Genomic DNA, 21,714 nt, shown 5'->3' with positions numbered 1-21,714 from the left:
TATTATTATTTATGTAATTTTTAATGTAATTAAAATAATTATAAAAACTTTTCACTTCATTCTTCAGAACAACCTGATAAACCATCTCCACCAGAAGTGACAGACTGGGATAATGATCATGTTGATTTAGAATGGAAACCACCGCGTAAGGATGGAGGTGCACCAATTACAGGTTATATCATTGAAAAGAAACCAAAAGGAAGTCCAGTCTGGGAAGAAGCTGCTAAATTTCCTGGTGATGCCACTAAAGGCCGCATTCCTGATTTGAAAGAAGGAGAAGAATATGAGTTCCGTGTTGTTGCACTGAATAAAGCTGGACCAAGTGATCCAAGTGAACCATCACAAGCTGTTATAGCTAAACCTAGATTCTGTAAGTTTACACAAAATTAGAAATCATAAATTGAAATTTAATAGATAGTAAATATATATTTGCTAATCATATAATGAAAAATTAATTTTGATTTAACAATAATTTTTAATTATTTCGACTAATAGTATTGTGTTTTCTTAATTCAAATTGAGATGCACATTAGAATAAGGTACAAAGTTGACTTAATTAATGCAGTCTCATTCATTTGTTCTTCACTCTGCTTGGCAATTTATGTTATTATGACTTTGTATCAGTATAAACATGAACATATTTTTCCCGCTACTTCATTTTTAATTTTTTGTTGGGATGGTTTGATGGTGTTTGAAAAGTGAGCCAAATGAATGATGTCCAGCAGACAAATTGCCTATAAAGCTGTATTTCAGCAGAAAGAATCCATTATATTGAAGAATATGTATACAGATATTTCAGTGTGATTCTACATATCTGGTAAATTTAATGCTTGTGCATACCAATAAGAAATCTTGTTAAAACATTGATTGTAATTTTTGTATTGGTCTGCAGATCCTTTATACTTGATAATGGGGCCATAAATGGATACATTTATGGCCCCATTAAAATATGGACATCATGAAGCACTGTAAACATAAAATAACATATTTAAATAGTAATAAGTGTTTTATTTTTTTGTGAATGTGTTTTTGATATAGGGTACACATTACATTTGCAAGTTAATTTTTTCTGGTTTTGACATCTTGAAAATTGTGCATGCATAGATTGAATGCTACATTAGAATTGAGAAAACATGGCATTTAATAAATTTTTTATTTTCATATAAGCCAATGATTATTCAATGCAAAAATATTCAGATATCAATTGTTGCTTTAACTTTTTTACAAATCAGTTATTAAGAAACAAATTTTAATTTTTGTATTTTTATAAATGCATTTAATAATTCAATAAAATTATTTTTTAGTGGCACCATCATTAGATAAAACAGCTTTACATGATCTAAAAGTAAGAGCAGGAAGAACCATAAATTATACAATTCCAGTTAAAGGAGAACCACCTCCGAGTGTCACATGGAATATTAATGATAAATCAGTAGTTAATATGAAAAGAGTTGAAGTTGGAGGTACTGCCACTCAAACAATTTTGGAAATTAAATCAGCAGAACGAACAGATTCTGGAAGATATACACTGATTTTAGAAAATACTTCTGGCAAAACTTCAGCATCTGCAACTGTAACTGTTGTAGGTAAGATTAGTTGCAACATATAAAAATGAAAATTGCTTAGTAAAAATTTAAAACTTGTTAAATTGTATTTATAATTTTCTATATAAAAAATATGTTTATTTTTAATTTGTTATAATTTAAATAGAAAATTAATAAGCATTTATTTAATCACAAGTCAGAGTATAAAAATTAAAAAGTTTTCTGCTTAGTTCTAAAACTTATAATTTATTTTTGTTAATAGATCGCCCTTCACCACCAGAAGGTCCACTTGATATATCTGACATAACTAGAGAATCAGCTCATTTGAGCTGGAAAGCTCCTAAAGATGATGGTGGAAGTCCAATTAAACATTATGTTGTTGAAAAAATGGATACAAGTCGTGGAACATGGGTAGAAGTGGGAACAACTTCATTATTAAATTTCAAGGTTCCGAAACTAATTCACAAAAAAGTTTATCAATTCAGAGTATCTGCTGTTAATGAAATAGGTGATTCTGATCCTCTTGAAGCTAAACGACCTATTGTTGCTAAAAATCCATATGGTAAGAGAATTATTTTCTATTTAATTTTTAGTAATAATAAAAATTTTAATAATAATAATACTGTTTTCAAACAGAAAAGCCAGATTCACCAGGAAAACCTGCAATTAAAGATTGGGATAAAGATCATGTTGATCTAGAATGGACTGCACCAAAAGATGATGGAGGTAGTCCACTAACTGGTTATATTGTTCAAAAGAAAGAGAGAGGCTCTCCTGTATGGACTAAAGCTCTGGATGTGCCAGCTTCTAAAACTAAATGTACTGTACCAGATCTTAAAGAAGGAAATGATTATGAATTCCGTGTCGTAGCAGTTAATAAAGGTGGTGAAAGTGAACCTAGTGATCCATCAGATCTTGTTACAGCAAAACCAAGATTCTGTAAGTATTATTTAAAAATCCTAATATATATTTCATATATATTTATATGCTATGTACAGTACATACATTGCATATTTTTTTAACAGTGGCACCGAAGATTATATCACCAATGGAAGAAATCAAAATAAGAATTGGACAGACAATGAATTCAGATATTAAATTCATTGGGGAACCAGCACCTGAAGTAGTTTGGAAACAAAAAGAAAAGATATTGAAATCAAATGAAAGATGCACTCTATCAAATTTTGATGATCATACAATTATAAATATTGTTGATTCCTGCAAATTAGATAGTGGTCCCTACACCCTAACACTGACTAATGATAGTGGTACAGACAGTGGTACATTAACAATTGTTATACTTGGTAAGTGTAGATATTTCTAAATTTATGTACAGTTTATAAACTATAAATCAAATTTTAATTAACATTTTCTCTGATTAGATAAACCAAGTCCTCCTGAAGGTCCTCTGAAGGTTGATGATATTGATAAAGATCACGTTGTGTTATCATGGAAACCACCAAAAGATGATGGTGGAAGTGGATTAACGTAAGCGTGTTTCTATTTAGTTCTTACATTTTTCAATCTTTACCAATAATTTTATCAATTTTAAAAAATCTCTGTTATAAGCTGTTATATTTACTAGTAGTGCAAAAAGTTCCAAAAAAATATACATAATCAATTCCAAAAATAAATATAAGAAAATTTAAATAATATGTCCTTCATATGAAACTGTAGTATGGTCCTTTAGCAACAATACACTTATGCCAGTGTTTGTACATCTCAAAGCATCACTGGAAACTATCTTCCTCTGCATGACACAGGGTAGCCATCAAGGCCTGAATGTCCAATTGATTGTGTAAGATTTCATGACAACTATCATGAAATTCTAACTTTGAATGCATACAGATCATTGTGGCACATCACAGGTACATTACTGTTCACAAAATTGCTTCCAATGTTCTCATCAGTCACCAATATCTTGAAGTGACACTTTCCCACCTTCATAGAAATAGTTATGCCACTTGTACACACTAGTTTTTTCATTGTTGATGCATGGTACAACTCATTAAATAAGTTGAATGTTTCTGTCAATATCTTGTTCAATAAAACACAAAATTTGATGTTAGGTCACTATTCCTGAAGCAACATCTATTGTTAAACTCTATTCACAATAAGCAGTAATGAATCCCCTCACAAATTGTTTTGCCACTTGTCAATGGGTGCAGGCACAGTAATAGTTTGTACAAGAATATCTTCCAAAAAAAAGTACTGTTGCATGCTGCCATTTCATTTTTACTTATTCAATTGGTATGCTTCATTGTCTTGAACATTTCAAAGAACTTTTTTATGCTGCTGGTATAATAATTTATATTAATTAAAATTGCATTTATTTTAAAATTTATCACATTCATTGTTCATAGAATTTTGTCTATCTGATGCATCAATTTCAATTTTCTGAATTTTTAATAAAATAAAAATATCCAAAATTAAATTTCAGAGGTTATGTTGTTGAAAAAAGAGATAAGACCAGAGGTGGAAATTGGGTGCCTGCTGTTTCCTTTGTACCACCTAATACCAATAGTTGCACTGTTCCAAAGCTTATGGAAGGTACAGAATATGAGTTTAGGGTAATGGCTGAAAATGCTCAAGGAGTTTCTGAACCATTATCTACAACAAAACCAATAACAGCTAGAAGTCCTTATGGTAATATATCAATTACTTTGATATTTTTATTACAATGATGAATATAAAGTAATTAGTTTTATAATATAAAAATGTCTTTTATTGCATACTTTTGGTTATTAATAATTAATAAGTAAGTATTCATCAAATATTTATTATTTTAATTATATTATTAATTTTTTAAATCAAAATATACATGCGTTTTAAAAAGAAATTTTAAAAATTTATTCCTAAATTATAGTCAAAATTATGCCATAAAAAATAATTTAAGTTTTTAATTCAGCTTAGTTATTATAATCGCACTTGTATTTCATTTGATTATTTTTAGCTGTTCCAAGTAAACCTGGTCAACCAGAAGCTGTTGATCATGATCGTGATTTTATTAAAATCAAATGGGATCCTCCAAGATCAAATGGTGGATCACCAATTTCTGGATATGACATTGAAAGGAGGGATTTGAAATCTAACCGATGGGTTAAATTGAATAAACAACCTGTTTTGGTAATTTTTAGTATGATTACATCAACATTACAATTGTTTGTGTTGTTAATATATTTATAACTAAGCTTGAAAAAAATGCATGTACAGTACTTTTCTTACTTAAATAATGTATCTGCTTTATTGCAGCCTGTACAGTATACTGATAATACTGTAACCGATGGTCATCAATATGAATATAGAGTAACTGCAAGGAATGCAGCAGGATCAAGTGATCCAAGTCAACCTTCCAAACCAATTGCTGCAAAACCAATGAAAGGTATAAAATAATTATTATTTTTCACATTTTTTCCTTAAATATAGTAATGTTAGAATTTTAATTCATTCTTTAGTAAGGAAATCTACAAAATCATGTTACTAAAGTACTGTATATTGTTGGCATGATTTTCTGAGTTTTCTTAATGACTCATTGTAAAGCTATATGGAAAACTGTGCTTGCTTTTGACATCATCTAGATATTATTGCTGTGTAATATCTTACAGTATGTTAACATTATATATGCTAATATTAATGACTTCATGATAAGTAAATTCATCACTGACAGTCAAAACTAAATAGACCATTAATCTTTTTCATTTCATTCATCATTATCATTTATTTCATCTTTATTAAAAAATATATTATTATTTTTGCCAAAAATTTTATAATTTAGGATTCTGTGATTCACAAAATAATGTTAAATTGTTTAAATATGTATTCTTGCAGATAATACAATATTACAAATTTAATGTAAAAATTACATAACAAATCAATAAATCACACATTTATTCTGTATTGTCTTTTTTTTAATAATTAGAGGCACTGCATAATCAATAGAACAGCTAGGTTATATATACCAGGTAATCATAACAAAGTACCACAATTTTAGTACATCATGAGAATGTAGACAAAGAACAGACTTTCCAAAATTTTTCCTGTGGAGGAGAGGGAGAGGGTTAAGGATTATCCTGAATTCAGATTTTACTGTACTATTTTAAACAAGATAGCCAGGGATGCTCTCTAGTGAGCGTTCTAGCAGCAGCAATGTCATTCCCTGGTATAAATAAATTCATATCAATAATAAATTCCTATTACAAATAAAAATAATAATATACTGAATTAGACTGCTATACTGTTAATTTAAACATTAGACTGAATTAGACTGCTTAGTGGGCATTCTAGGCATTCTGTGACAGATTACAGATTTACAAACAGTGGGATCAATAGCTTATATAAGTAGGTGTGGTTTTTTGCAGGAAATCAAACATGTTTTTAGACCCATCTAAAAATTCTCTAATTAGTCTCGGAAGAGGGTGAACCTAATTCTTGCACCTGGTAAAAATGGGTAAGATTGGCTATAATCTAATAATCTTAATTTTTGCTATGGTTACTTTTGCCAAAACAGTGCTAGGCTCATCTGCTAGTATGTATATAATTTGCATAATTAAATGTGTTATATATTCATTATAAAACAATGACCAATGTATTTAATGAAAAATTATGATTGATTATTATTTGTTCTCCTTTTTGAAATGTTTAATGTCAACTTTTAACTAAATGTCATGACAAAATTACAATCATCAAAAAATGAATGATTAGTGAAAAAATTTAAAATATTAATATTTAAACACATTAAAAAATATATTTAATTTTTCCTCTTATAGAAAAGCCCAAATTGCACTTGGATGGTTTGTATGGCAAAACAATAAGAGTAAAAGCAGGAGATCCTCTTAGTATCAACATTCCATTAACTGGTGCTCCTCAACCAACAGTTTCATGGACTATTAATGATAAACCTATTCCACCTACAAATAGAGTTCAGACTGAATTTGCTGATGAAATGATTGCATTGAGCATTCCAGTAACACAAAGAAATGATAGTGGAAAATATACAATAACAGCAAACAATTCTTATGGTCAAGATTCTGCTGATATCACAGTATTAGTTTATGGTAAGTTTAATGTAATAAATAATGATTTTTTATATTTTTACACATAATGAATCTCTTTACTAAAATAATGAAACTTATTTTAAATACAGATAAACCAGGAATGCCAAAAGGACCTATTGAATATCCTGAGACAACAGCAAACACTGTTACTCTGAAATGGCAAAAGCCTGAAGATGATGGTGGTGCTGATATAAATGGTAGCTTCATTTTAATATACTGTAGATTTTAATTCAATAGAAAATTTATGTAAATGTTTATAAATTTCTATAATATATAAAATTACTTCTAGGTTATCAAATTGAAAAATGTGAAATTGGAACTGATAGATGGCTTCCTGCTGGTTTTACAACAATGACAACACACACAGTTAAGAGCTTAGAAGAAGGAAAACAATATAAATTCCGAGTAAGAGCAGAAAATCCATATGGAATTGGGGAGCCTCTTGAAGGAAAACCTGTTGTGGCAAAGAATCCATTTGGTATGTTCTCAAGAAAGTTTTTAATTTTTTTAGTTTTTAAGAAAGTAATATATTAAAATATGGCATTTTTGATACAGTGTTAAAGACAATATAATAATTAATCAGATTAAAATGGTTATTAGCATTACTTCAATTTAAATTTATATTAGTTCTTAAACAAATAAAGTAAAATGAATTTTTATGTATAACTAATGAAATTATTTTGTAGATACTCCCGATTCTCCTGGTCAACCAAAAGTTAAAGATTTTGGTCCTAATTTTGCAAACATATCTTGGAGTCCCCCAACTAATGATGGTGGAAAACCAGTTACAGGTAACTGACAAATCTACCTAATGAAAGAATATCTATTTTCTAATTTTAAAAAAATTACTATTTTTGTAATACATGGTGCATTCAAGTTATAACACCTCTGATTTTTTTTCTCACAACTAATCACACGAAAACTGTGAAACTTTTGTCACTTCTAGATGTAATCTCCTTGTAGCCATACACACTTTTCACAATGTCGATGCCCTGATTCCATGGCCACTGTGAACACTTCTTTAGGAGTATGGTTTGACCACTGAAAAATCGCTGATGCAATAATGGCACAGCTAGTGAATGTGCAACCACAGAGAGTGTCTTTTATCATTGGAAACAGCCAAAAGTCGCTAGGCGCCAGGTCAGGTGAGTAGGGAGCATGAGAAATCACTTCAAAGTTGTCACGAAGAAACTGCAGCCTCATGTTCGCCCGATGTGCTGGTGCGCTGTCTTGGTGAAAGAGCACACGTGCAGCCTTTTCTGGCCATTTTTCATGCAATGCTAGAAGGAGCTTGTTCTTCAAAACATCTTGGTAGGATGCACCTGTCACCATAATGCCCTTTGGAATGCAATGAGTAAGGATTATGCTATTGCTGTCCTAGAACATGGCCACCATCATTTTTTCAGCACTGGTGCTTACCCAAAATTTTTTTTTATGGCGATGAGTCTGTGTGAGTCCATTGAGCTGACTGGCACTTCGTTTCAGGATTGAAAAATGCATCCATGTCTCATCCATTGTCACAATCAATGAAAACAAAGTCCCATTCATGCCATCATCATGCATCAACATTGCCTGGCAACATGCCATGCATGCAGCCTTGTGGTCATCTGTCAGCATTCATTGCACCCACCTGGAGAACACTTTTTGCATTTTCAGGTCTTCATGCAGGATTGTGTGCACAGATCCCATGGAAAAGCCAACTTTGGAGGTGAATGTGTTCCACACTCATTCGGCGATCCTCGAAAACAACTTTCTCCACTCACTCAATCATATCGTCAAACCAGCTGGTGCGAGGCCAAGATTGTCTTGGTTTGTTGTCACACGATGTTCTGCCTTCTTTGAACTGTCGCATCTATGAACGCACATTAGACACATCCATGACACTATCACCACATGTCTTACTCAACTGGCGATGAATTTCAATTGCTGTCACACCACTCAAACGGAAAAAATGAATGATTACATGCTGTTTTTGTAATGAAAACATCGTCATTTTAAGTATCAAAAACAGTCCTCACTCTCACTACTGCCACTAGAGTTCTGTGCCATACAGTGTTGCCATCTCTGTCAGGCATTCACAATGAGTGCATGAGTATTTTAAAACAAACTGCATGTTTCTATCTGTTTCTAGTCCCAAGAAAAATAATCGGCAGTGTTATAACTTGAATCTCATATATTACAAGGGTCAGTCTGAAAATTTTGATAAATTTTATTAGTTCCTATTCACAAGATTTATTAATGAGAAAAGCAAATGCATCATCAATAGAACACATATTCTACTTCTGCACAGTTTCCAGTAATATTTAGACATGATATTGCTTCAATAGTTTGGAAAAGTTGCTCACATAAAAACTCTGTCTTGCTGACTGACAAAGGTGTAAATGGCATGTTCATCATAATTGCTGGTGTAATGGTGTCCAGACAGCATCTTTTTCAAAGCTGGAAATAAGTGAAAACTGCAGGGTTACAATCAGAACTAGGAGAGTATTGAAACATTTTTAATGAAACCTTTCTGGAAGAGCTGCTATTGTCACCACCATGTAGGCTGTTGCATTATCATCCAGAAGCAGAATGCCAGAAGTATGCAGACCCGGCCTCTTGTTGAATGGTGGCAGTACCTTGTGGTATTCACTGTTCCATCATGAATAAATTCCAACAGTGCAGACCACATGATTTTGCTGGCATTGAATTGATCTTGAATTTTTATTTTTAACTGGGAACTGCAGTGCTTTCATTCCATGTGCTTTGTCTTTGAAGAGTAACAGTGAATCCAGATCTCACCCCATCATGACAGAAAGAGATCACTTTGCTACTCATAATGCAGAAAATGTTGTAGATTGATGCTCATTCTTTGGGACATATGATTGGGGTCAGTTGTCATGACACCCATCATGCTTTGCTGTAGTCCAGAATGTTATAGATGATATGGTGCACTTGGACATGTCCAGTCTCAAATCTCAGACAACCAAAGTGATCTATTGGTTGGTGCAAATAATGGCTCTAACTGCAGATGGGTAATAATTTCCTAATCAATTCATCTCTTAATATCATAGTAAAAATGTTCATCAGATCCCATCTTGTTGTGTAATCTTAGGTCAATATGATGATCATCATTGTTCCTGGGTAAATATGTCTAATTTTTTGCTGGAACCATATGTCTCTTTTTTTTTTTTATCAGTCAACACACACTCTCACTCTCTCTCTCTATCTCTCTCTCTTCTTCCAGAGTAATGTTCATTTGAACAGTTCTCTCTGGTTCCCTCACTTACACCCAGTTATTATCTTTCTGTGGGCATCTGGCCAATCAGCATTTGCTTGTCCTGTTTGACTTGACAGAACACAAACTGAATGGCTGGTAGCCTACCAGATATCCTGCTAGGTTTCATAACCCTCGAAAAAACATGTCCATCCAAGTGAGCATTAATTGCTTTATCTTGGATGAGCAGTATCTTCTCTACAATTCCTACACAAAACTTATTTTTGGACTGACTCTCATAGTTATATAAACTTTGAATCATAAAGTTCAACAAGCACTGGTCAACAGCGACCACCCTATATTGTATATGTACTATAATTGTTCTCTACTTACAAGTACGATGCAAGGCATTCGTGGGATACCCCATCTAACCTCTCTTCCTTCCAACTTTTCTAAACCTCTCATACCCCACCCTCTACACCTCTTCTTCCTTCCTTCTCGTATTCAGGCTAAGTCGAAAGACAGCCTTCTGGTCTTTAGCAAAAAAAAAACTTTGAATCAATACAAAGATGGATAGAGAGGATAGTTGTCACTAAGATTTTTATTGCTAACAGGAGCTTCACTATTTCTTTAAAATATTTTGATGTGACATGATGTGAAAATATTTAGCATTTGAGAAGCATGTTTTATCAACCTTTGCTCAGTAAGGGTTTATATCAAGGTTTATCCACACAAACAATATTACTAAAATCTCTTTTAAGAGGATGTTACAATGTAGTTAAAGTACAAAAACCAATGGTATAATCTATTTCATATGTAACTGATCATACCATTGATTTGTTTACTTAGTTGCTTGCCACCTAGATTGTATTTCACTAGGAATACATCAAGATACCAAGTTGGGTTACTTATATAATTTGGGCTATTGAAAAATTAAAAATTCATTATCTTTTATCATTTAACTAGTTTCTATTTTTTAAGCTTTGTGAACTTACATTTAGGAGTATGGCAAATGAAATTTGTATATTTGTTTATCATCATTTATTTAAAAATTTGAACATATCAATTACATATTGTTATAGGCAAGTGACAGTTCTTATCTTATGCACCTTTAATTCCAATGTTTTTCAGAGATTGTAATAAAAATAAAACTTTTGTAAATTAATTTATGTTTTAGTAAATGTTTCTTTTTATTTAATACATTAATGTAGTCTAGTAAATAGATATAATAGAGTTTTTTCCCCAGCTCTTCAGAAAAACATCAGCATAATTGAACCCCATTAAGCAGAACCTACTGTATTTTATAAACAACATAAATATATGATTTAATTTATAAATTGTATATTCAAAAACTGAAAGTTAAACCTAAACAAAAAGTAAATTTGAATGGATTTGTATCTTATCTGAATCAAAAACATAATTACTGTCTGGATTTTTATCTCATTTCTGTATAGTAACTTTGAATAATCATTTCAAAGTCCACAAAAGTAAATTAAATATACTAATCATCCTGAAGGTATTAACCAAATGATTATAAAAAAATAACTAAATATTGACTAATAAATGAACATTAATTGTTTAATTTATTTTCAGGTTATATTATTGAAAAACGTGAAAGAGGTTCACCAGAATGGACAAAAGTTAATAATTATCCTACACCAAATACAGAATTTACAGTGCCTAATTTAAGTGAAGGAAGTACTTATGAGTTTAGAGTTTTAGCAGTTAATGAAGGTGGCCCTGGTAAACCAAGCAGACCATCTCATCCAATTACAGCAAAGGATCGTAAATGTAAGCAATCAGTCACATTAAATATTTCATATATAATAATTATTTAAACATTATGAAGTAGTAATAAAAATAAGAATTGTCATAATAAATGAATCTTAAAAAATCTTTTTTAATTCTTATAGATGCTCCAGATGCTCCTGATATGCCAAAAGTAGACAAAGTTACAAAGAATTCTGCATCTCTATCATGGAATAAGCCAATTAATGATGGTGGTAGCAAATTACGTGGTTATTTAGTTGAAAAGAGAGCAAAGGGTGACAAAGAATGGGATCTAGTCAATAATATGCCTCATCCTGATACTAATTTTACTGTAAAAATCTGTTTTTTCTGTTAAAATATTGATTATTGACTTAAGGAATTTTACAATATTTTTATAAAATAATGTAGGTTCCTAATTTAACTGAGAATAAAGAATACGAATTCCGTGTCTTTGCTGTGAATGATGTCGGGGAAAGTCAACCAAGTAAACCATGTGCTATGGTTCTTATTGAAGATCAGCCAGGTAATATTAAAATTTAAATTAGTATTTGATTGTATATATATATTGAAAATAATTTTATGTAAATGANACAGATGTTAGTATCTTTTTTGCATAATCAAAAACTAATGAGAGATAATTTACAAATGAAAAATTCAGTAATGTCAGAATGAGTTATAATATATGAATATACTAATATACTGAATTATGGCTTTTCATATATTTAACATTATTATTTATTGAGATTATTAAAGTTTGATCTATTTTCTTACATGCAGGAACTGGAAGTATTGTCTCTGGCGAAACCAAAAGCTTCTTCAGTTTTGCCAAATCAGTGAGTAATATTAAAGTATTTCTCTTTCAGGTTCTTCCAGCATTGTTACTGGAGAGACAAAAAGTTTCTTTAGTATAACTAAGTCTGTGAGTACAATGCATGCTTATATATTGTGTTTGTTTTGTTGTTGTTCTTTTGTTTTAATGTTTATTTTATATTGATATTAATTTGAATTTGTTGTGTTAATTTTATCATGTTTTGTTCAAACTATGCTTATTTCTTAGTACGAGCATTTACTGAAAGAATTTCTTGTGTATTTTCAAAGTTATATATATTTTTTTATATAGTTTTATGAATTTTCCATAATTAAGGAAGAAATATTAAAAATTTTCCATAATTTTGGAGAGTTTCGTACATCTTAATTTCAAACATTTCAGTATGAGTATTCTTTTTCAGTGGTGGCAAGTGGATAAAGTAAACCCAATAAAACTGTTTGATGAAAATAAGTCAATCTCAGGCTTCAACCTTAGACACCTGCTTTACCAACAAGGAGGTCATGAATACATCAGAGGTATTGTTGAAAAAGTGTTCAGGTTGTGGAAAGAAGGAAAGATTAAAACTGTCATTGATTCTACCTGGGCATTTGAAGATGTAAGTAACAGCTAACATTACATAAGTATGAGGCAGATTCAATAAGTTATTAGCATTGTTAAAGAAAAATAACATAGTATAAAAGGTTGAGACTTGATTATTCTTATACATTGATTATTCTTTCAATATTATTATATTGAAAGAATAATCAATGATGTAGCCCTTATTGGGTTGTTCCCAACTAGCAGATATAATAATTAATTGATTGACACGATGTATCAATATTATATAAAAACATTCAGAGATAACAATGACTAACTCCAATTTAAATTTTACTTGGGATATAAGAAGTCGTACGAAATATGGAGCGTAGCTACATGCAGCCAGGTGCTAAGACAGCTAGTCCAGAAGTGTCTCCAGTCTTCCTACGCTATTGCTCCAGCCCTTTTACCGCTTTACAGAAAGTGGTCCGCGACTGATATATGTACATGAAATAGCTCACGATTGTTACGGCTTAACAAGAAGTAGATCATGACAATATATATATATATATATACACTGGATAACAAAAAAATAATGCACCATGAAGGACTTGTTGGATTTGAATAAAAATTGGTATGTTGCATCATCATAGCTAGATATGTAAATGATTAGCTTTTGGGAACAGTTTCTTGTGTCATATTGCCACCAGAGGAAAGAAAAATGCTTCCTCTGTCTGGTATAAAGGTGCACGCTGTGACAACCTGTGCATATGTCCTGTGCTTGTGTTGATGGCTGTGACTTCGTTGAGTGACAGACATGCCTCTACAATGCATTCGGCGCCCTTATGCTCAGTTAAGTGAGTTAGAGAGAGGTCGCATCGTTGGATTGAGAGGAGGAGAATGGTCATACCTCTGGATTGGCAGCCATCTGAACTGTTCTGATGGAACTGTTAGGATGTGTTATGAGCAGTGGTACGTAGGGGTACGAACGAACGGCAAACAGGCTCCGGACGCTATCGACAGACCAACAGGAGGGAGGATCGTCTCATTGTACATCAAGCACGGACAGCGCCTACAGCTCCATTGTCTAACATTCATGCAGTGGTGGCACCTGCATTATGGAACCATGTATTCAGCCGCACCATTTCCAGGTACTTAATAGAAGGCAGATTGATTTCCCGACACCCAATATGTGTTCTACCATTAACAGCCACCCACCGATGCCTCCGTCCACAGTGGTGTCGTGCATGACAATCATGCACGGCTACTGACTGGCAGTGTATTGTCTTCAGCAATGAATCCCGCTTTTGTTTGGGGGCTCATGATGGCCGTGTGAGGGCATGGCAGCCCACTGATCAAGGTGTCAACCCAGCCTATACTGTGGAGCGGCACACAGGCCCAACCCCCAGTGTTATGGTGTGGGGAGCCATAACATATGACAGTAGGACACCTCTAGTTGTCATGCATACTACCCTCACAGCCCAATGATATGTGCAATACATCCTCCGGCCACATATGTTGCCCCTCATGGCAGGGCTTCTGACAGGCATATTCCAGCAGGATAATGCCCAGCCACACACTGCAGTGGTCTCCCAAGCATGCCTACATAACGTTGCTACACTTCCTTGGCCTGCACGGTCTCCAGATTTATCGTTAATCGAACATGTGTGGGATCACCTGGGACGCCAGCTGTGACAGCCATGGGATCTGATGCATCTTGAGTCCCAGTTGCATCACGCATGGACAGATATGCCGCAGAACATTATATGCAACCTTTATGCCTCCATGCCGAGGCGTATCACAGTTTGTATCTGCACTAGAGGTGTCCCAACAAGATATTAGCACCTGCACTGTATTGCACATTACTGCACAATAAAGTATGTTTTTGCTTTATGGTTGCAATCATATACCTGTCTAGCTATGACGATGTCACATAACAATTTTTATTCAAATCCAACAAGTCCTTCATGGTGCATTATTTTTTTTGTCGTCCAGTGTATATATTATTTCAGTAATTTTGATTAAAATATATATCANCAATATTAATTATATTATTGTATATGTACATTGTAAGCTATTCTAAATGATCTGATAGAAAGCCAAAGTAATGAAACTTTTCAATTTTTCACAGGTTACCTTATTGAACGACGTGATTTATCTAGTCCAACAGGACAATGGATTAAAGCCAATGACTATACTCCTACTGACTGTGAATACACAGTTTTGAATTTAACTGAAAATAATAATTATGAATTCCGAGTATATGCGATCAATGCTGCTGGAAAAAGTGGACCAAGTCAATGTACTTCTCCACATAACAATTTTTATTCAAATCCAACAAGTCCTTCATGGTGCATTATTTTTCGTCCAGTGTATATATTATTTCAGTAATTTTGATTAAAATATATATCATCATCTAAATTAAATTAATAAAAAATGTCAAAAAACAGATTTTTGATGTTGTTGTGGAATTATAGCAAGTGTTTTAAAAAAATCATAATTAATTTTTACTGTTTTTGAACAGACAAACCTAGAATTGATATAGGAGCTGTTAAAGATATAACTGTAAAAGCGGGTCAAGATTTTAATATTAGTGTGCCATTCACTGCCTTCCCAAAACCAAATGCCATTTGGTCAAAAGGTGATAGAGATTTGGATGACAAAGACACAAGATATTTCAGAAAGGTATTAAAACAAAATGGAAAATATTTAATTATGTCAATTATTATTAAGGATTAATTTAAGGAATTACTATTTATTAACAATTTTCTTATAGTTTATAATGTAATATAATTTTCAAAATTATTGTATGAAAAATATATTAAAATATAAAAATAACTTATCTCCAAACCTATAACCGATGTGAAAGAATTTCAATCGCAAACGTTTTCGGACACCACTGTATCCTTCTTCAGGCAATGTTCTATTCGTAACACATCGTTACTGCCCGTTGTCTTTGGAACGCCTTTCAAAAATGTTCTTATTTCGAGTTCCGTTGGGCATCACGTGCTTTTTCAAACCGAAATCTCAGTATCCACGTAACGATCTTTTATTCGTACGATAGAATTACGTAATTTTCGAATAAATTTGTTTTAGCGTGTCAGAAGTGGGAGATAACACGCGCCCTTCTTCCTTCCGCATTCTAAATAACGATGTCGATTAATCCGAGTCTCCTTTCCGTAATAAGGCTTGCCATGCCAACGATAATGTCATCTCATCCTTGTAATTGATGGGGGTTGCCGACTCGTAGGCTCTGCATATCTCCATTTGTTCTAGCCACCTAAGTTGGTCTACATACGACGTCGTGATGAGAAGTTTGGCCCTCGTGAAGTCCGCCGATATCTCCGGGTCCGATGCATACACCGATAAAGCCGTGCTACATCTATTGTGCTCGATGTCCTTTTGGTGCTCCTTCCACCTTACTCCGACTGCTCTTTTTGTGGCCCCAATGTATACCAGCTCCTTGTCACATCTATGGTCGGTGAGTGGCACCGAATACACCCCTGGCAGCCTATCCCGACTAGGCTTGTCCTTCTCATTACGTATAAGAGGAAAAATAGATGGACATCTTCTATATGCTATGCGTATAGAAGGTTTATTTATATGGTTTATTTATATTAAAATATAAATCGATATTTTAAAATTATTCTTTTTTTAGATTAAAACATAAAATATCTTCATATAAGATGCTAAATAATTACATATAAAATTGAATTTAATATATTTTTTCTCATATATAAGTAAGATATTTTGATAAATTAGTTAAAGTAATAAAATCAAAATTAGAGATACAAACATACAATATATTCATTTATATTTTCTTCAGAAAGATAAGCATTACAAAAATTATCAATTCTGTGTTTTGCTCCTGAAAATTTATAGGTGCTTAAAAATATTATTTTGACTTTATTATTTAATTAATTTTAAATATTAAATTCTCTGAAATAGTTAAATAATAGATAATTTTAAAACTAATTTATATTTTCTACAAGTGATTTTAATATATTAATTGATTAATTTTTATAGCTTGCAGATAATGAAGCTGTTCTTGCTGTCACTGATTCAAAACGTTCTGATTCAGCTCAATACAAACTTTTCTTAAAGAACAAATCTGGTTTTGATACTTGTTATTGTAAAGTAACTGTATTAGGTAAGTTTTTCAATATTTAAAAATTATAATTTTACAAAAGCTGGCATAAATTAATAAGTTTGCATTTTAATATCTACTCACTATAGATCGTCCTGGTCCACCAGAGAATTTAAGAGCTGAAGATGTTGATGGTGACTCCTTGACACTAAGATGGTTACCACCTAAAGATAATGGAGGTGCTGAGGTGACCAATTATGTTGTGGAAAGACGAGAGAAAGGAGCTAGTTCTTGGACTCGTATCAGCAGTTTTATCACTTCAACTACTTTAAGAATTCGTAATTTAACAGTTGGACGTTATTATGAATTCCGTGTCATGGCAGAAAATAAATATGGCACAAGTGATCCTGCACTGCTGAGTGAACCAATCCTAGCTAAATTGCCATTTGGTAATTTTTAAAATGCATTTATTTACTATTTGCATTTAAAAAGTTTCAAAATAAACAAAATTATATATTTCACTAAATTAATTAAATTTTAGATCCACCTGGTGCACCTGGAGTTCCACATCCTGTTGAAACATCAGAAGATTCTATAACACTATCTTGGACTAAACCTCGTAATGATGGAGGAAGTCCAATTACAGGTTATGTTGTTGAAAAAAGAAAGAAAGGAGATAATAAGTGGTCAAGAGCTTCACTTGGAACTATTCCTGACCTTACACATAAAGTGGGTGGTCTAGCTGAAAATAATGAATATGAGTTCCGTGTCTGTGCAGTAAATGCTGCTGGTCAAGGACCATGGAGTTCAGCATCAGATGGAATCTTTGCTAAATCTCCTCCAAGTATGTACATATTTTAAATTTGCTAAATTTGTTTTAAATAGGTTTAAAAAATAAAATCTGACTATGAATATTTATAATATATACATTTTTAATTAGGTTCACCTAAAATTGATACAAGTTTTGCAATGAGGGATATTACAGTTGTTGCTGGTGAAGAATTTTCACTCAGAGTACCTTACACAGGAAATCCTACTCCACATGCTACCTGGACAATTGTAAGATATTAAATAAATTTTGATTAAAAATTCTTAAAATATTTTTGAATAAATTTCAACAGAATAGCAGAAATTATTTTTTAAATTAAAGAATTATTGAATCACATTTAAAGAAGAGTAAAAATTTATATTACATTTCTTAAATTTGTAATAAAAAACACTGATTTTAGAAAACTTAAATTATTATTATTCATAGATAAATGTTATAATGTTTAAATTCAGATTATCAGCTTGAAAGTATTTATAATGTGACAAGTTAATTATTTTTATGATAAATAATTTTAATTTTAAAGAAATTAATTTAAAATAACAAAATATGTTTAATTTTAAATCATTATTTGCTTAAAAAATTATTATAAATAATATAGAAATACAATTTAAAATTTTTCTCCACATACTGTAGAAAAGTTCAAAAATTATATTATTAGAAATTAATTTATAAGACCTTTATTAAAAATTAAAATTTAAATAATATAAAAGATTATTAATACTTAATAGAATGGCAAAGATGTTACTCCAGATAACAGAGTTTCTACTGAAGTAAATGCTGAGTTTACAGTTCTTTTAAATAAAAAAGCAAAGAGAGAGGATACTGGAAAATATACATTAAAATTAACAAATCCACAAGGTTCTGATTCTGCAAGTTGTAGAGTAACTGTTGTAGGTAAGATTTAAAAATAGTAGTCTTATTATTTTCTTGATATCATAAATGGGATTCTTATTTCAAAAATTCATTGATGTATATTTACATCAATGAATTTTTACACAACAATTTTTATAATTATATGATTATACAATTTACACAATTTTTAAAATTAAACAGATAAACCAGGACCACCTCAGGGACCATTAGAAGTTTCAGATATCACACCTGAAACTTGCTCCTTATCATGGCGACCTCCTGCAGATGATGGTGGAAGTCCAATTACAAACTACGTTGTTGAAAAACAAGATCCAACAACAGGGGTTAGTTATAGTATTGGTAGTTTATATATACATGTAAAATTTTTATTTATCCAATATTAACTTAACATTTACATTATTTTAGGTATGGATAAAACTCAGCAGTTTTGTCCGGGGATGCCATTATGATGTAATTGGTTTAGAGCCAAAAAAGAAATATAATTTTAGAGTTAGTGCAGAAAATCAGTATGGAGTTGGAACTCCTTTGGGAACAGAAACAGCTATTACTGCTAAATTTCCATTTGGTAAATTTAATATCATAGTTTGCACTTTGTTTAAAAATATTGTTGCTGGTTTGTTAGGTTATTGAAGAGTTTATTAATTTATAGTTTTAACCAGTAGTATAGTAGCAGTTGTTAATTTAATATCATCTATCCTTAATGTGATTGTAGTGTTGCAAATAATCAATATTTATATACTTCTTTATACAGATGTTCCAGGACCTCCAGGTGCTCCTGAAGTTACTGATTGGGACACAGATAGTGTTACTTTAGTATGGAAGAAACCAGCTACTGATGGAGGATCAAGAATTCAAGGATATCAAGTAGAATATAGAGATCCATTAGATGGAACCTGGAGAGTGGCTAATGACTATTTAGTAAAAGATCCCACATTTAAAGGTATAACTTATTATATTTTTATTTATATTAATAATTAGTTTATCAATTTTTTAACTCTAGTCACAAAATTGAGGTTTAGGAATATGAAATTTTTAAATGATATCCCAAAGAAAAAAAATGGAATATTAAGTTTTGTAATTAATTAAATTTATCATTCTTATTTTAGTGCCAGGACTGACAGAAAATAAGGACTATGAATTTAGAGTTAAAGCTAAAAATGCTGGTGGTTTCAGTAAACCTAGCATACCAACAAGCTTTAAAGTCAGAGCAAAATTCAGTGAGTATATATTTATAATAATACTAATAATAACGATAATAATAATATATATATTTAATATTTTAAATATTTTTTTTAAACAGCTGTACCGTCACCACCACAAAATGTAACTGTAACAAAAGTTGGAAAAACATATGTAGATTTGAAATGGGAGAAACCAGCATCAGATGGTGGAAGCAGGATTACTGGTAAGTAGCTTTTCTGTCAATTAGTAACCACAGAAAAGTTTTACCAATATAATTAGGAACAAAGTAATCATGAACATAACCCGAAATGCTTCAAAAAATATACTAAGCATATATGTAGTGCAATCTAGGCACAATAATGTCACTTTTTTCAACTTCTTACATGCTTTGCTAATTTCTCTCTAATTACTTTTTAATGTTAGTTCTCTGAACATAATACTACACTTTAATGTTATAACATTCTTAAAGATAATTGCTTGAAGGGGCAGCTGCTGATTCATGCATGTCATTGTCTAGTAAACAGAGAAACAGACAGACAGATATTTATTATAGTTTAATTTATATAATGTAAATTTTAAGATCATATGTATGTATAAACCTTCTCTTGAATCAACAGATTTAAAATATGAAGTTTGGTTAAAGTATGTTTAGGCATTTTTCTGTGAAGCAGAAACAAATGATCATTCTGTTTGTTAGTTTGGACATTTTATTTTCATTAACTGAATAAATGAAATTTAAAATATAATTTTTTTGCAGTTTTAGATCTCCAAATATAATAGTCTAACAATAACTTTTAATCTGATTACCGGTGTTAATAAACATTCCCACTCAACAAAACTTTATCTCCAGTAACGCTTACATTTTTGGGAACAAATATTTTCGTCCTCGCCCAAGGTCTGCTTCAGATTAATTGAAAACAGGATTCAAAACTTAGAATGACTTTCCTTGGAACTTCAAATGTTGAGTTTCAAAATAAAATTGGAAAAAATGCACATGTTATAGAGCATTGGCAACTTCTTGCTCTTTGCATAGCACATTGCCGTCTGGCACTACATATGTGTGAGCCACCGGGAGGGAGGAGGAGTCCTCTCCTTCAGGCCACCTGTCTCTGACCTACTTTCTTGTCAAGGATGACGTTACGATCTGTTACGCGCTCAGTTACGCGTATGTGAGTGGAGGAGTGTCAGAGGGGTCGATGATAAGACGCGGCATAGTCGGATAAAGACACCATGAAAAACAAACAAGAGTTTATTTAACTACTTAACGAACTTAAATTTACAAAACTCTTTCTAATTCGCGTATGAGAGAGAGAGTTTACAATAAAGCGTTCATACCTCTTTCAATTATTTTTGGAGGGCTTTTACTTTCTGGAAGGTTGATCGAGTTGAAATACCAGGTCTTCCGATAAATGTTGTACGGTAGGTCAGAGGGAAGCGATGGTCTGTCTTGGCCATCTGTCGGCAACTCCCTGATCAGTCACTCCCCCGAGAGGGGAAGGAGACGGGCTTTTATACCTTTTTGATGAGAAAATTTCTCAGGTGACCAATTGTCCTAGCAGTTATGGGGTTAAAGTTGGTGTTAACATGACAACAATCTGACGAATTTCGCCGATACTTATAAACAACACACGGTTTGATTGTGAGAATGTTTATAATTGAATAGAAAGAGTTAAAATTTTCTCATGTATTTTATATTTCGTTTCTTTAAGGTCAAGTTTCTTAGGTTAAAGGAAATTAACTTTATTAAAAATTTAAAGGGTTAAATACGTCTATAATTTCGAATTTCACACTAGTAACTTCGTATGTCTATAATGATAAGAAAGTTTAAAACATT

General features: G+C 31.8%; 1 protein-coding gene and 1 long non-coding RNA gene across 2 annotated transcripts in view; both read left to right on the top strand.

Annotated features, from left to right (window-relative positions):
• The window catches only part of LOC111615272 (twitchin-like), a 263,599-nt gene that overhangs the window by 201,858 nt on the left and 40,027 nt on the right, over positions 1 to 21,714 (top strand). The window contains exons 79-105 of the mRNA XM_023356687.1: positions 68 to 370; positions 1,305 to 1,586; positions 1,807 to 2,106; positions 2,181 to 2,483; positions 2,570 to 2,848; positions 2,927 to 3,032; positions 3,985 to 4,190; positions 4,498 to 4,670; positions 4,797 to 4,926; positions 6,311 to 6,598; positions 6,688 to 6,795; positions 6,888 to 7,076; positions 7,285 to 7,389; positions 11,388 to 11,585; positions 11,708 to 11,895; positions 11,973 to 12,087; positions 15,434 to 15,594; positions 16,936 to 17,059; positions 17,146 to 17,445; positions 17,538 to 17,840; positions 17,937 to 18,055; positions 18,554 to 18,719; positions 18,879 to 19,021; positions 19,104 to 19,263; positions 19,450 to 19,638; positions 19,805 to 19,915; positions 19,999 to 20,103. Of these exons, the coding sequence (XP_023212455.1) occupies positions 68 to 370; positions 1,305 to 1,586; positions 1,807 to 2,106; positions 2,181 to 2,483; positions 2,570 to 2,848; positions 2,927 to 3,032; positions 3,985 to 4,190; positions 4,498 to 4,670; positions 4,797 to 4,926; positions 6,311 to 6,598; positions 6,688 to 6,795; positions 6,888 to 7,076; positions 7,285 to 7,389; positions 11,388 to 11,585; positions 11,708 to 11,895; positions 11,973 to 12,087; positions 15,434 to 15,594; positions 16,936 to 17,059; positions 17,146 to 17,445; positions 17,538 to 17,840; positions 17,937 to 18,055; positions 18,554 to 18,719; positions 18,879 to 19,021; positions 19,104 to 19,263; positions 19,450 to 19,638; positions 19,805 to 19,915; positions 19,999 to 20,103 (5,154 nt within the window). The remainder of the gene's footprint in view (positions 1 to 67; positions 371 to 1,304; positions 1,587 to 1,806; positions 2,107 to 2,180; positions 2,484 to 2,569; positions 2,849 to 2,926; positions 3,033 to 3,984; positions 4,191 to 4,497; positions 4,671 to 4,796; positions 4,927 to 6,310; positions 6,599 to 6,687; positions 6,796 to 6,887; positions 7,077 to 7,284; positions 7,390 to 11,387; positions 11,586 to 11,707; positions 11,896 to 11,972; positions 12,088 to 15,433; positions 15,595 to 16,935; positions 17,060 to 17,145; positions 17,446 to 17,537; positions 17,841 to 17,936; positions 18,056 to 18,553; positions 18,720 to 18,878; positions 19,022 to 19,103; positions 19,264 to 19,449; positions 19,639 to 19,804; positions 19,916 to 19,998; positions 20,104 to 21,714) is intronic.
• On the top strand, positions 12,180 to 12,892 carry LOC111615142. The gene is made up of 2 exons (XR_002755029.1): positions 12,180 to 12,397; positions 12,794 to 12,892. It is a non-coding gene; the product is annotated as an uncharacterized LOC111615142 (long non-coding RNA).

The sequence above is a fragment of the Centruroides sculpturatus genome, unplaced genomic scaffold, assembly GCF_000671375.1.
Source record: "Centruroides sculpturatus isolate CEXI.00-Female unplaced genomic scaffold, Cexi_2.0 scaffold167, whole genome shotgun sequence".
In the NCBI taxonomy this organism is placed as follows: Eukaryota; Metazoa; Arthropoda; class Arachnida; order Scorpiones; family Buthidae; genus Centruroides; species Centruroides sculpturatus.
Note: the sequence above shows the minus strand (reverse complement) of the source record. Positions and strands in the feature narration are given on the sequence as shown.